This window comes from Monopterus albus, unplaced genomic scaffold (genome assembly GCF_001952655.1).
Source record: "Monopterus albus unplaced genomic scaffold, M_albus_1.0 scaffold21.1, whole genome shotgun sequence".
Taxonomy (NCBI): Eukaryota; Metazoa; Chordata; class Actinopteri; order Synbranchiformes; family Synbranchidae; genus Monopterus; species Monopterus albus.
The window spans coordinates 903,265-917,424 of record NW_018127901.1 but is presented as its reverse complement, the minus strand read 5'-3'; the positions used below and the strand labels follow the sequence as shown (position 1 = coordinate 917,424).

Here is a 14,160-nt window from a genome sequence, read left to right as displayed (position 1 = left end):
AGCCGGGGGAGCCCCGCGGCTGGCGGCTGATGTCGCAGGGCCGCATACCGAGCTGCGCCAGCTCCACGATCCGCAGCCGCACCGGGTTCGGCAGCGGTCGGCCGCTAACGAACATCCCGCCGAGCTGGTTCACCTCCCCGTAGCGCTGCTCTGCAACACAGGGCCGGTGCACGGGATCAGTCTGCGCAATAAACTAGTCCCACCATCGATTGGTTTATTCTAATCAAACTAGCAATGATTAAAAACACAACAAATAAAACGTCTTCCGCTGCATTTACTGTCCTAAAATCCAAAAGATTAAACTTTGTGAAATAAAAGTGGAAGAAAATTTGGATTAACAGGACTAATTAATTATTACCCCCGAAAAATCACATGAACTCGCGTTACATTGACATTGATTTTCACATTTATCATAAAAATGTGTATTTTTTCGTTGAGAACATCCTGTGAAACGAAACAACAAAATAACATCTTCAGAAAAGAAGAAATCGGATTTAGTGTCATGTTGCTAAAATATGGTGGTTCTGTGCTGTCCTCGATACACGCCTACTTTCGTGACACTAGACAGCCAGCGAACAAATAAAAGGGTTGATGCTCCACACAAGGCTTTCTTTTCTTTTCAAATGGAGTTTATCCTTATCATTCCTTATTATATTGTAACTGTAAACAGAATCATGCAAAAAACAAATTAGCATACATGACGTTGCTACGTGAAACATCAAAACAACTGCAATTAGCACACGGAAACACAACACGTAAAATGACAGCAATTACTATAACAGAAAAAGCTTACTTAATACAGCACTACTTACAAAGACATAGAATTCCACAAGCACAAGCACTAGGAGAAGAATAATGAGTCTAAGAAAAGTTTGGAAATACCGAGAAACTGTTAATTTCTCCCTTCAACAAAGACGTCCAAGATCTTCTAACTCTGGTGAGAGCTCTCACTCTATATTTTTTCACAATCCCATGGATACACAGCGTGAAGACCTCTCACTCTGATGAGTTTTTTCAAACCAAGATTCTAACTATTTAACTTATATCTTAACCAAAGGCATTACAGTCATAATCGATGATAAAATTTGCTGGAAATCTCACATCAAAAATATACAAAACAAAATGGCAAAAAGTATTTCTATACTGGCAAGGGTTAAACATATTCTGGATTATTTTATATTGTTCATTGATTTTACCATATTTAGATTATTGTGTTGAAAGCTGGGGAAATACATACAAAAGTACACTTCAGCCATTGTACATATTGCAAAAAAGGGCAATGAGAATTGTCCATAAACTTGGATATCGGGATCACACTAATGCATCATTTATGCAGTCTAAAGTATATACAGTCTAAAGTATTAAAATTTTTGATTTAGTGGAATAGAATAGGAACAATTTATTACCAGGTGGAATTCAAAAATTGTTTAATGAAAGGGAAGGGGGATATAATTTAAGGGGTCAGTTAAATTTAAAAATTCATTCTATAAGTACAACCAAAAAAAGATTCTGTATTTCTATAAGTGGTGTAAAATTGTGGAATAGGTTAAAGGGAGGATTTAAAATATTGTACTAGCATAGAACAGTTTAAATATAAGTACAAAATGGTTTGTAATGTAAGGTACATGAATGAGGAGGTGTGATGGCGGACTAGACTGGAGCATTGTCTGTGTGGTGTATGAAAATGATGTTGGATGTATGGACATTGAATATAGGCTTACGTTTTGAATGGTGATGTTAAAGGGAATTTAGTTTTGTATGGAGAAATTAATAATGTGCTATTGGAATAGTTAGTATAGGAAGCACTGTGTGTATGATGAAGAGTAGGATGAAGAGAGGGTATTATAATGGGATGAGATAGACCATGGGTTAGTTGGTTTGACGCCGGACGTGGGTGCATGGTGTGGCTGGTCTATGTTTAATTTGTTTGTTGTGTATATACAATGGATAGGGTGGTGATAGGATGGATATATGGTGGCTGTTGGGGACTGGCACTGCTGTGGGTCTGAGTGTCTGGTGTTGGGCTAGTGGTACACCACCTTATTACACTAAAACCATGACCACTATATATATAATTTCGTATGTAAGTCGATAAAGTCGATAAAAACGTAAGACGAGCCCTTCGAAGTGGAATGAATATATACAGTACCAACGGCACGCGTAAGCCGCCTCTACAGGTACCACGGTCTAAGAAAAGGGGTAGGACTAGATAAGTGTATACTTCTTCCTACTCCCTTTCAAGCATGTTCTATTGGAATGTTGTGTTGTTTTATGCGTATTGGTTATATGGTTATTATTTATGTTATTGTGTGCATACATGAGTGCATATATATAATTTTCTTTTATATGCTTGGAAAAAATAAAGGAAAAAATAAATAAATAATCGTCTTTTTATGCAAAAATATTAAACATTTGCTGACTCCAGCTCCAGAAAGTAACTGAACAATGTTACCGTGAACCCTGGGAAATTATAACAGGAATCACCTCTATTTTTGGATTATTTATACACTAAACAATAACTGAAAACATGAAACAAAAGCAATGGTTAGAGGCATCATAAGACACCACTGATGCTGCTGTCCACCAGGTGGCACCAAAGAGCTTGAAGTACCAAACAAGAACTGGCCTGAGTCTAATAATGTTCATCATCAACACTGTTCAGACAACGCTGAGACAGGAGACAGATGAGTGTGTGGTTTCTGTTTTATAACTGTCAGAATGTCTCTGTTTGCCGTCTCACTCACCATAAAAAATCCTGAGCGTCTCTAGGCCGAGGAAGAGGACCAGCAGCACCAGATCCAGAACCAGATTATCAGTTGGGTACGGGAGTGAAATCCCTGCACAAACACAAGAAACAACTTAGAACAAACAACAGTTGAAAGGTTTTATATTTAATATGAGTTACATAAATTGGGTAACATAACACAAAACCTAATTTTTCATTTCATTCTAACTTTAAATTGATTAAAATTAGTTACACTGATCACTTAAATATCTCCCTTTTCACTCATTATAAGGATAATCACCTTTGGTCAAGTATGTTACACACAAGGAATGTGTTTCTGCTACACAACCAATGGCAGCCATCTGCGGCGCCAACTCAACCGATGGCTCTAACCATTGTGGGCAACTTGGGGGTTCACTGTCTTGCCCAAGGACACTTCGACACGTGGACTGGAGGCACCGAGATTCAAACCTTCAACTTGCTGCTGGGGAGGCGACTGCTCTACCCACTGCACCACTGTCACCACCTTATTACACTAAAACCATGACCACTGACCTTCTTCAACTATAACATGTTCACTAAGGTCTGGACTCTCTGACGACATGTTGTCACTGCTGTAGATGTTTATTTTAAATGTAGTGACATCTGGATCTTTGACCTGAGGGCTGGTTTGTGTTTTATGTTGTTCTAAATGCTGTATGCATTTTACTGTTTCTACTGCATGTCAGATTTGAATAAATGTACTTTGATTTAAACAAGTGTCACTTGTTGAATTACCTTAATGAGTCAAAACTAAAAATATTAGCTAATGCTTTAAACTTTATTTTGTCGCAGTCATCTGTGTTTACACGTTTATTACGTTTAGTGATTTCACAGATGCCAACAAGAAAACGGACCAATTTTTAATCTGTGTCTGGTCAAAGAGAATCCAGGAAAATCCTGCTGATGAACCAGAAAGTGAAGCTAAAACAGCTCCCATAATGTCAATACAATACCAAACAACAAAGACAAAGAGTAAAGTTTTAGGTGACAGGTGAATTGGTAAAACAAGCAGTGAGGGGTGAGAGAGTAAACTGTGCAGGACAGTGTTGATGTGTCTAACGCTGCATAAGGACTCAACAGTCCCAGTGACATACTGTATATTGCATACTGTATGTAGCAGTGGAATTCAGACCTTTATAGATGAACATGAGAATCTCAGCCAGGTAGAAGGCTGCAAAGTACCAGATGTTCAGGTAGAGGAGGACCTGCAGAAAAGTGGACGAAAGCTGAGAGCGGCAGGGTCAAGGAGAACAGACAGAACGAGACGGACACAGACAGCAGCTCAGCACCGTGTTCATGTGAAGGATACGATCGGCTGACTCCCTGCACACAAACAGGACGGAGAGAAAATACAACTGTTAGTAAACCTGCACAGACTCTCACAGAAAATCAAAGAGAAAATGTTATAGTAGTAGTACAAGTGTTGTTAGTAGTATCCGGGTTCCTGTTTTAGTATGTGACGATGATACAGATGCTGATTCAGAGGCTTTAATAATATGACAAAAATTAATTTCTGAGATGAAAGCTGCCGTGATGATTGACTGTTAATTTTATATTAATCGACATTTATCCAGTGCTGATTAATCGCGGTTTCACGTGGTTATCTCATGCTAACAGCTAGTTAAATTCTTAAGTAACAGCTAACATACCAAGATGCTGGCGGAATGTCCTATTCTAAATATTTTCTTCTCGACTCACTACTTATGCTATTAATTATGTTAAGTATTCACACCGTGTCAACGCTAACGTTAAATTACTTGACACAAATGTTGCTTACCGGGCGCCATGTTGGATTACCATGGAAACCGCTTGGAGGAAGTTCTTCTTCTTCGCCGTCGAATTAAACGGCAGCGGTGTAAGCTTTCTGCCTCCACTGCGCTGTGTACTTATAATACGTGAAACTACTACTATTAGGGTAATATTATCATTATTATCCATCCATCCATTTTCTATACCGCTTAGTCCTAAACGGGGTCACGGGATCATTATTATTAATCAACGTATTAAAAACTGACAATAGAAACTAAAACGTCCTCAAGAATTAGAACAAAAAGAAAAACTAATAAACATCTACATGTCTGATTTATCTGAATGGCCGTTGAATTTGCATTTTCAAGATAGTTTATTTGATGATAATTTATTCTGAATTTTTATGTAATACTAAAAATATGATGGTGAAAGATTTTGAAGTTGTTTCTCCAAATTAAATCTACTTCAACCTGCTATAACAGTAAAATCCTGCTCACGCATTAATGCACAATTTATATAATATTTATGAGGACAACGACTTGGTGTTATTCTTTACAGTGTTTACAAAATATTTAATTCATTTGATCTTTTGATTATATCACCCAGTGCTACTTTAGGTGCATTTCCTGATTATGCTTGCATACTTTTGCTTAACATTTGTCTTTGTAATGTAGTATTTTATGTATTTTGTAATTTTTTGTATAACTTTTTAAAGGTACTTTTAATATTGTAAAGTACTAAGTTTTTGTAAACTCATGTAGGCTCCTTCGACGACCCTAAGCATTAAGAACCACAACACCCATAATTCTCCTGTTGCGCGCCCATTGGCCAGACTTGAACGATGGTTTACGTGGCATTCCGGGGTCTGCGCAGGTTCAGTCGAGTTCTTTCCCGGTAAGAAGATGGTGTCTGTCAAGATGCACCCGTGTGTGTTGTCGGTTTTACTCCTGAACGTTTTCTGCAGCTTCGTCTCCTCTTTGTATTTTCACATCGGAGAGACCGAAAAGAAATGTTTCATAGAGGAAATTCCGGACGAGACGATGATTATTGGTGAGTGTCACCGGCCAAAGGAAGTTTCCGGCTAATGCTAACTGTTTGCTCACCAACTTTTGCTAGTTAGCTAATCAGCTAAAGTTTGCTAATCAGCTAACTGGGCTAAAGTTGTCTTCATGTCCTCAGGAAGTCTACACACGGCGATACACGCACACAGGGCTGTTTATTTTTGCATCTGTGCTTACATCTTAAAACATGCATCAGGATTGGTCTCGTTAGTGTATGTCTTTGTTTACCACGATGTAAATATTTAGAAAAAACGGCATTTTCGAGCTTCAGTCAGAGTGGTTTAAAGTAATACAACAGATGTGATGCAAATTAAGTTCAGCAAACAGAATTTGAAATTAGACAGGTAATAGCTAGTAACAGTTAAAGTGGATCAATAATATACTACAAAAACTACATAATGAATACACTTGTGGTTCACAGCAAGTGGAGACAGATCCCCATTTAAATTACTAGTCTTCACAGTGTAGTAGTAAGTCAGTGTTTCACCACCTGTGTGTGACTGCATCACTGTTTATACACCACCACAATGAGGTAGGGAAACAGAATGGCTGGTTTCCTTTAAGTGGGAGCAGGAGAGGTGATTTCTGCACACCTGATGATGGAGTTGATGTTCTGAAAGGTGTCAGGCGGGGGGGAGCAGCCAGGAATCGTCTTCAGCTCTGTTTTGTTTTTTTCCAAGTCCCTCTCCTCTTCCTGTGGTGTGACACCACCAAGTTATGTAGAGTTTAGGGGGGGGGAGCTTCCCAAGCTAGATTTGATGCGTCTCCCTGCTCAGATGAAGAATATATCATAGTCTTTGAAGAGCCCCTTGTGAGTTTTAACAAAGTGCTGTTTTCTGTCTAAGTTCACTGTCGTTAATATCTCTGTGCAGGTAACTACCGAACTCAGCTATATGACAAACAGGCAGAGGAGTACCTGCCGGCTACTCAGGGTCTTGGCATGTTTGTGGAAGTCAAAGACCCTGATGACAAGGTGAACCATCAGCACCAATATGAAAAGTGTTTGCTTTTAATTTCTGCTCTGTTTAACTGGTTTGTATGTTCTGTGTGTGTTTGCTGCAGGTTATTCTGTCTCGTCAGTATGGCTCCGAGGGAAGATTCACCTTCACATCACACACACCTGGAGAACATCAGATCTGTCTTCACTCCAACTCCTCCAAGTTCTCCCTGTTTGCTGGAGGCATGCTGGTGAGGACACAGTGAACAATGCGGACAAGGGGCATGGCATTTTATAGTTAAACAGCTGCACTTTCCAGATCTTGTTTCATTGGCTCACCAGTACATGAGACCACACCCCCAAATCCAGCTGAACTGTAGATCAAGGGAAATTGTTTTATCCTCTATGAGTTGCTTTTTTTTCCTACAGCAGTAATTGACACTCGACAGATGACTTGCATCTTTTCTTCTGCTGCTTTTCTTCCTTCCACTATTTCATTAAATTTGACTCAACCATCAGTCATCAAGAGTAAATACAAATAAAATAAAATTGGTTTTGTTTTTCAATGTCTGTTTGTGTTTTAAACACCACATGAAGTTTTTAATAATTCATGGTTCTAATTTGCATGATTGACCTGGTTCTTAAGATGTGGTGAAAATGCAAATGTCTTTAAGTTTTATTTCAATGAGGTCACTGCTCAGTGTAGGTAAATGTTTTACTAGCTAGGACCTCACCCTCAGTGAGTGAATGGAGAGTGGTGCTTGGTGTAGACTTGATTATGTACTGTGGTTTGGGGGAAGACTTCAGAGATCTGCACTGCTCTCGGGCCCTGACTCCCTTCATGAAGGGAGCTAGATGGGAGAGTATGAATGGGGGGGTACAGAAAGCGGAGGTGGACGAGTGTCTTTCTTGGTTGGTTGGTTTAAATATGATTGGAAGAGTGAGGTGTGTGTGAGTTTCGAGCGTGGTTCAGCTCCTGAACTTCATTTTTAAGATCTCCATAACATGTCAGTGAGGGTTATACTACAGTATTTTGTCACACTGTCACATAATGATAATGGAGACTGTGTGACATCGCTACCTGCTTCTGTGTTGCAGAGGGTTCACCTGGATATCCAGGTGGGTGAACACGCCAACAACTACGCTGAGATCGCTGCCAAAGACAAACTGACGGAGCTGCAGCTCAGAGTCCGACAGCTGGTGGAGCAGGTGGACCAGATCCAGAAGGAGCAGAACTACCAGAGGGTCAGTCACTGTCACTGTCTGTGTCTGTTGTTGATGTCTTTTGTCAGAATTATAATATTGTTGTGTGTAAACACAGTGAAAGCAGAGATTGTTATTGTGAGCGTAGGAGGTGTACTGATGCAGCCATTTTAAGTTGCTGGCTGGACCGTGGTGGAACTATGCCCAATTCGTGACAGGTCCACACACAGCCCCTGCTTTTACCATATGTCCCCTGCGATGAGGCATTGATCGCAGTGCCGCCTTGTTAACGCACCTAAGCACCCTGCGTGCAAGCCGCCTGCAGTGTTGTACATATCTGCCAGGTGGAGCAATGTTTGTTCTAGTTTACTGCAGGGGCCGACTGATAATATAATCCTTCTGTTAATGTCCAGAACTGCTGCTGGATGAGTACAGTAGGACTGCCAGGCTGAGCTGTTAATCAGTGTCTGTGTCTGTCACAGTAATAGTTACTAGGTGTGAGTTGCCATGACCACTTGATTTAAATGTGAATGCCTTATCTCCAGCCTCTGGCAGGCAGTTTTGCTGTTTGTCCCTCTCTACATCTCCAAACTGTGCTCCTTCTTTCATTCGGTTTAGTTTCCTTTCATTTAATGGGTTAACGGCACAGTACCTGTATGATAAGGATTATGGTCAGACAAGTGTATAGAATAAACCGTGGCCTAAACAAAACCTCAACTCTGCAGTGTGAATACAGTACACACTTTGAGAACAAAGCGACATCTAATGGTGATACCGTGAAAATCAAGGAATAGCTCTTTAATTTGCGTGTTTACTGCAAAATCTAGACGCGCCTTATTAGCCAACAGGAGAAGGGGGGCACCTGCAAGGCTCATGGGGACTGCATGCCAGCTGCACGCCATTCAGCTGGGAAGCGCAATTCTGCGTGGCTGCATCTGTATTTTCTTTATGGAGGATGTGAATTTTAGTGTCTTCAAAATTGGCAACACATCCTTTGGTCAAATCGACCCAAAACATATGAGTTTGGATCAGATGGGGTCCAGCATGTTTGGCATGGTCTAGGCCAGGACCACCAGCGTGAGTGCAGAAGGTGTAGGTGACCTGACAGTTATAGGTGGCACTGTGAATACAGGTTTGTACCCAACTAATTAATGGAAAAAATGAGAGTGCTCCCAAACACACTGCAGAAATCCCACAGGAGTTTTTACAGAAGAAAAAAGCGACAACTGTGACCTGGCCCGGTTTGTAGAGAAAACCTTTGGAGTATCTTAAAGCAGAAGGCAGATCAACAAACTCCTCCAGCAAAGAACAGCTGAACCTCTCTCCACAGATTTGTACAAGTCTGGTCATCCAAGTGCAGGAGGGTCCAGTCTGTCAGCAAGAATAAACAAGGACTTAGAAAATATATGAAAAGTAAAAGAATGGAATCTCACTGTGCTGACTTGTATTGTAGCCAGTTCAAATATATACCTTTCATTAGAGTTGAAATGGTCAAACTTTAGATTTTTTTTCCAGTTAATTGGCTTCATTTGTCTTGGGCTTTGGCTAAAAACAAAGTTATATAAAATGGACCTGATTAATATCAAATCAAATCAAATCAAATTTTATTTGTATAGCCCCAAATCACAACAAAAGTCATCTCAGGACACTTTACAAACTAAGGTCTAGACCTTACTGTTATCAATATTATTACATAGGGAAAACCCAACAAATCCCCCTTGAGCAGGGGAGGGGGGGGAGAAGAGAAACTCATTAATAGTGACTTGGTGATTACTGAGTGGCTGGAAAATTGTCAGATAACAGTAGTTGATAACATAAACTGTTATTGAGCGCCCCCTGCTGTCTGTGTGTTGTCTCTCAGTACCGGGAGGAGCGTTTCCGTCAGACCAGTGAGAGCACCAACCAGCGGGTCCTTTGGTGGTCCATCGTCCAGACCCTCATCCTGGTTGCCATTGGCATCTGGCAGATGAGGCACCTGAAGAGCTTCTTTGAGGCCAAGAAGCTGGTGTAATGTTTCTCCTAGAGGAGAGTCTCAGTGTGTGTGTGACTGTGTGTCTTTGATGCAGTACTGAGCAGTGGCAGCGATCGCTGCTGTTGGAGGAAATACTGCTGAGGAGACGAGAAATCGGCTTGAAAACAACATCTTTCTTAATCTTCTGGATGCTCTTATTGTTCCCTCACTAACCCTGTTTGTGAAGAGCTTGTGTTTGCAGTAGACTATCAGGGACATGTTTTTACCTTTTGATTGGGACTAGGTTTGTGTCATGTCAGACATGTATGTTCGTGTTCTGTTGACACCACAAAATTAGGCTCAGCAGCACTGGGACAGACAAACTAAACCAGGCAGATGAAGTCATGTCAAATAAAGATCAAGTCATTTTTTATTACTATGAAGAAGAATTTTCCATTTTTCTTTCTTGTTACTGGCTTTGAGTATGCAGCGTGTTACTGGCCGCTAGAGGTTTCTTTAGTTGTACATCAGGTTTCCATGACATGAGAGTTTGAAACTTTAATTTGGATTACTAAGTAAAATAATTGAATAATTTGGTGAAACATTTTCTGCATCTTCCATCTTCAGATCAACCGATTTCCAGTTGCAAAAAAAAACTTTAAAATGGGATAAATTATAGGCATATTTGTAGAAAACCGGCTTCAGTGTAAATGTTTTTACACACCCAGCTACAGTTCCTCCATCAGGGCTGGTTCATACCCCGCCAACATAAGTGTAAATGGTGTCGGTCCAGAGCTGCAAGAAGGACTACATTAACGACTTTGGTAACCACTGAATCATCATTTTTCAATCACAGATATCAAAGATTTGACTGTTCAGCCTCAAATGTGAGGACTTTTTTATTTAAATTTTATTTCATTATATTAAATGCAGTATATGTGGATTTGGTTATATAAAGTATGTATTGATTTTGTGATACATTTACTGTTTTTTGTTTGTTTTTGTTTTTTTTAAAGTGCAAAACAAAAAAAACAATTAGAAAAAAAATGGAGGGTTCACTGATGATGGATGGCTGCAGCTCTGTAGCGCTGTTCAGATGATGGCTTTATTTATGTCTCCTTCAGCCTCACGTCCTAGTTGAATGCCCCCCCCCTCAAGTCATGGGAATCATTTTCTGAGGACATGCACAACAAACTCACCCTCATGAAGGCAACGAGCTGCAGCCATGACGTGCACGCTGATGACAGTTGTCAGAGCTCTTGATTGTGCCACCTGCTGTTAAACACTGCAGTGTTGGGATTTTTCTCGGACCTCTCTCCAGCTCTTGGTTTGTGTCTTCACATTACCAGAATCTTGGCTTCGATAGCAACACAGGTTTAAACACCTTCGATTCAACAGCAGAGATGCTTACCCGGCTTCACCAGGTGTTGCAGACAGTCTTTGTGGAAGTGAAATGTTCTGTCACCAGGTTGCACTGAAATCCATGTGATTCACTGGCCATGAGCCAAACTGAGACTCTGGGCTAAAGACAGCCCAAACATCTTTACAGCTTGAAACGGTTGCTTGTCCTTTTACTCTCTTATAGGACTTAGGCACTCAGTAGATGTGTGTTGCTCTCACAGGGAAGTGACTCAGTTCACCATCCAGTGCTTGGTCTCTGAAGCCAGGCTTCAGCAGTCATGTCAGATGAGTCAGACGACATGATGCCCTCCCTTCTAATGCTGCAGTCGAGTTTTCTGCTGCATACTGACTGTATTTGGTGAAAATGTCAATCGAAGCCAACACTGGTGACTGTGACGTCGTTGCTCTCAGATGCAGTTTGTGTTGCACCTGTCATTTTTAATTTTTTCAGGCCACCTTATTGAAATCCCACAAAATAGTTGCCAAGGACTCCCTGTCTGTTTTTACTGTGTCCATACTGAATGTATGTTTCTGTGTCCGAGTCTGGTTTGGTGTTGGTCTGCCTATTAAATGTGGCTGCCGGGGACGCTTCCCTCTTTGTGCTTTTGTATAATTTAGAATTCAGCCAGCAGGTTTTCTTTCTAAACAGGCCCTTGAAGGAAAAACATTATGTGCAATCCAATCAAGACTCAATCTAAACATACTTCTGCGCCCTGCTGGAGGTTTCCCATTATATTTAATGATGATAAGCTGAAGTGATGACTTGTCAGAAAGCTCGTGAAGCATATATCTGGTGAAGAAAGGCTTTGAAGTAAGGCCCAAAAAGTTGTGAATACAAACCTCAGCTCTGCTTCACCAGCTCCTGACACTGGTCGAATGATCTTTACCTCAAGATTTTCAATTTTTACATGTAGGACAACAAAAACAAAAAACTGGCATGTACAGTTGAGTTTAAATCCAAGACCCCAAAGACCCAAGTCGCTAAATGTTCCACGTCCACACTGAGTTTGCTCAGTGAGAAACAAGCAGTAAAAATGGTTTCCTCTCAAGTCCAGTGACAAGAAACCTGTGTAATAAATAAGAATCTGAGGAGGGAAGTACTGGACAATAGACAACAGATAAGTTTTACTTTAAAGGTTTTCTGTTTTCAGTTAAGATTTTGTTCTGCTCGTTATTTTCTGGTCGTATGTGTTAAGTAGTTTGTTGTTGTTGGAAGAGGGGCTTGAATTTATTTTTAGAAAGATTTTGTCCATGTGACATCTAAACTTGCATTTGAAATAAAATTTGTCACATTTGATTTAATGGCTGTTGTTTTGTTTTATTATTATTATTGTAATATTCCTCACCAAACCCTAAAACATTGTGGCTTTGTATTTTGAGGGGAAACGATTTCAAACAATTACATTTGAGAGAGATGTGACTGCAAAAGGTAATGCAATTAAAAACTAAAGTAATTTTGCCTGGTTGATAAAATGTTTTTAGATTTCGTATCTGACCAAGGATAAGGATAACCACCTTTATTAGCCAAGTATGTTACACACAAGGAATTTGTTTCTGGTAATTTTAAAACACCACATACAGTGGCTTCAAAAAGTGTTTAGACCCCTTTTGTAGGTCAACTTTGTCATGTGGTAGGTTATGGAGTGTAGATGGATGGGAAGAAATTATTTCAAATTGATTTTGTACATTTTAAATTTGTAATTCAAAAAGTGCAGGGGTCTGATGTCTGAAATTGCTACACATTTTGTTAGGACATTTTAGTTTGTTTGGGTAAATTTGTATCTGCCAAGTAAAGGTAATGCAGTAAAATGTACAGTATTTTTCCACTAAAATGTAATAATGTTAATTAGAAAGTGTCATGAAAATTAAAATAGGTCTACATAAGTAACATAGAAGTACTGTATATCAAAAGAGAAGCCTGCTTGAATAAATGTGCTTAACTGCTTTACACTAGTGATGATATATACATGTTAAAGCACAGGCTGTATTTAAACTGTAAAGTCTATTCATCATTTTTAAGACTATGATTGTCAAGTGTTACACTTAAGTACAAACCACTGCTGGTGAACTGTTCCTTTAATGTTTAAAAAGCCGTAGGAACCTTTGATACTGATTGCCGCCGTTCCTACACGGACTATTATCCAGGCTGGATTTTTATCATAATCGGCTTGTTTGATAATACCCAGCGTGAAATAGCGTAAAAATATTTCTGCTGTCGCCTTTTGTCCATTTAAGTTGAACTTTCCACTGCTTTATAACATTAATGGACAGCCTATGTCGAACAGTGTCGCGGATAAATTCGAGCTAAAACTGAAAATGTTTGAACCCGGAGCAGCCGTGCGAGTGAACCGCTAAATGCTACGTGTACAGTAACGGTTAACGTGAAGGAGCTAACGGACAGACAAGCATGGATTCCGAATAAACCGGTTACAGAAATGGATTTTAACATTTGAATTTACTGGGCAAATGTTTACGCGCTCTAAAAGTAAACCTCCGGAGGGACTGTGTGGTGAAAGTTAGCAAAGAGTTAGCACGGACGACAGTTTGGACTCCGTCAGCACTTTGAGACGAGAGAGGATGGAGGAGTCATAGATTTGTCACAACACACAACAAGACTGCTGCTTCTTTTATGTTAGTTTGACAAGCTGAAGCCTGTCTGTATTTATCTTCATAACTGGCCTGAGATCAGGCAGCTGGCCGTTTGTAAAGATGATGTATTCTTCGAGGAGGAAGCCTGTCCTGTACTTCAGAGAGGAGAGGAGGTAAGAAGCGCCGTTCTCTGGCCACTTCCCACGTTAGATACAGGCTTAAAAGTCTGAGAAAGTCTGGACTTTAATTTACAAAGGTCCTGAATAAGTCTTGCCTTGTGTATACAGTAGCATTAGTTTTACCGTTTGACTGTCAGAAGACGGTTGTTAGGAAGCTCCTCGACTCATTATGGACAGCTGTTGATTTTATTAAGAACAGATTGGATCATCAGAATCAAAGTTGTAAAATCATACAGGAAATGGAATAAATACTTTAAAAAATAAGACACGATCAGCTAAAAAAAAAAAAAAAAGCACACCAACTTGCATTTATTCCCGTGGGT

At 40.0% G+C, this 14,160-nt stretch overlaps 3 protein-coding genes and 1 long non-coding RNA gene across 4 annotated transcripts in view; 2 read left to right on the top strand and 2 right to left on the bottom strand.

Moving 5' to 3' along the window:
* The window catches only part of tmem216 (transmembrane protein 216), an 11,661-nt gene extending 7,031 nt beyond the window's left edge, over positions 1–4,630 (bottom strand). The window contains exons 1-4 of the mRNA XM_020594124.1: positions 4,545–4,630; positions 4,077–4,090; positions 3,900–3,993; positions 2,745–2,837 (exon numbers count right to left, since the gene is read on the bottom strand). Coding sequence (XP_020449780.1) covers positions 2,745–2,837; positions 3,900–3,993; positions 4,077–4,090; positions 4,545–4,554 — 211 coding nt within the window. The 5' untranslated portion in view covers positions 4,555–4,630. The remainder of the gene's footprint in view (positions 1–2,744; positions 2,838–3,899; positions 3,994–4,076; positions 4,091–4,544) is intronic.
* On the bottom strand, positions 525–1,061 carry LOC109956768 (uncharacterized). Its single transcript, XR_002274464.1, has 2 exons — positions 813–1,061; positions 525–660 (listed from the first exon to the last, which is right to left on the bottom strand). It is a non-coding gene; the product is annotated as an uncharacterized LOC109956768 (long non-coding RNA).
* Positions 4,631–5,370: 740 nt separating the features above from the next.
* Positions 5,371–12,167, top strand: tmed9 (transmembrane p24 trafficking protein 9). The gene is made up of 5 exons (XM_020594119.1): positions 5,371–5,566; positions 6,450–6,550; positions 6,640–6,765; positions 7,613–7,759; positions 9,579–12,167. The coding sequence occupies exons 1-5, from the start codon at positions 5,419–5,421 to the stop codon at positions 9,726–9,728; spliced, it is 672 nt and encodes a 223-aa protein (XP_020449775.1). The 5' UTR covers positions 5,371–5,418; the 3' UTR covers positions 9,729–12,167.
* Positions 12,168–13,173: 1,006 nt separating this feature from the next.
* b4galt7 (xylosylprotein beta 1,4-galactosyltransferase, polypeptide 7 (galactosyltransferase I)) overlaps positions 13,174–14,160 on the top strand; it is a 6,578-nt gene continuing 5,591 nt past the window's right edge. Inside the window, 1 exon segment of the mRNA XM_020594120.1 lies at positions 13,174–13,831. Coding sequence (XP_020449776.1) covers positions 13,779–13,831 — 53 coding nt within the window. The 5' untranslated portion in view covers positions 13,174–13,778.

Coding starts and splice junctions, on each gene's coding strand:
- tmed9 (XM_020594119.1), top strand. CDS start 5,419: ATGGTGTCTGTCAAGATGCACCCGTGTGTGTTGTCGGTTTTACTCCTG. Junction 6,551..6,639: donor TCAAAGACCCTGATGACAAG/GTGAACCATCAG, acceptor TGTTTGCTGCAG/GTTATTCTGTCTCGTCAGTA. Junction 7,760..9,578: donor AGGAGCAGAACTACCAGAGG/GTCAGTCACTGT, acceptor GTTGTCTCTCAG/TACCGGGAGGAGCGTTTCCG.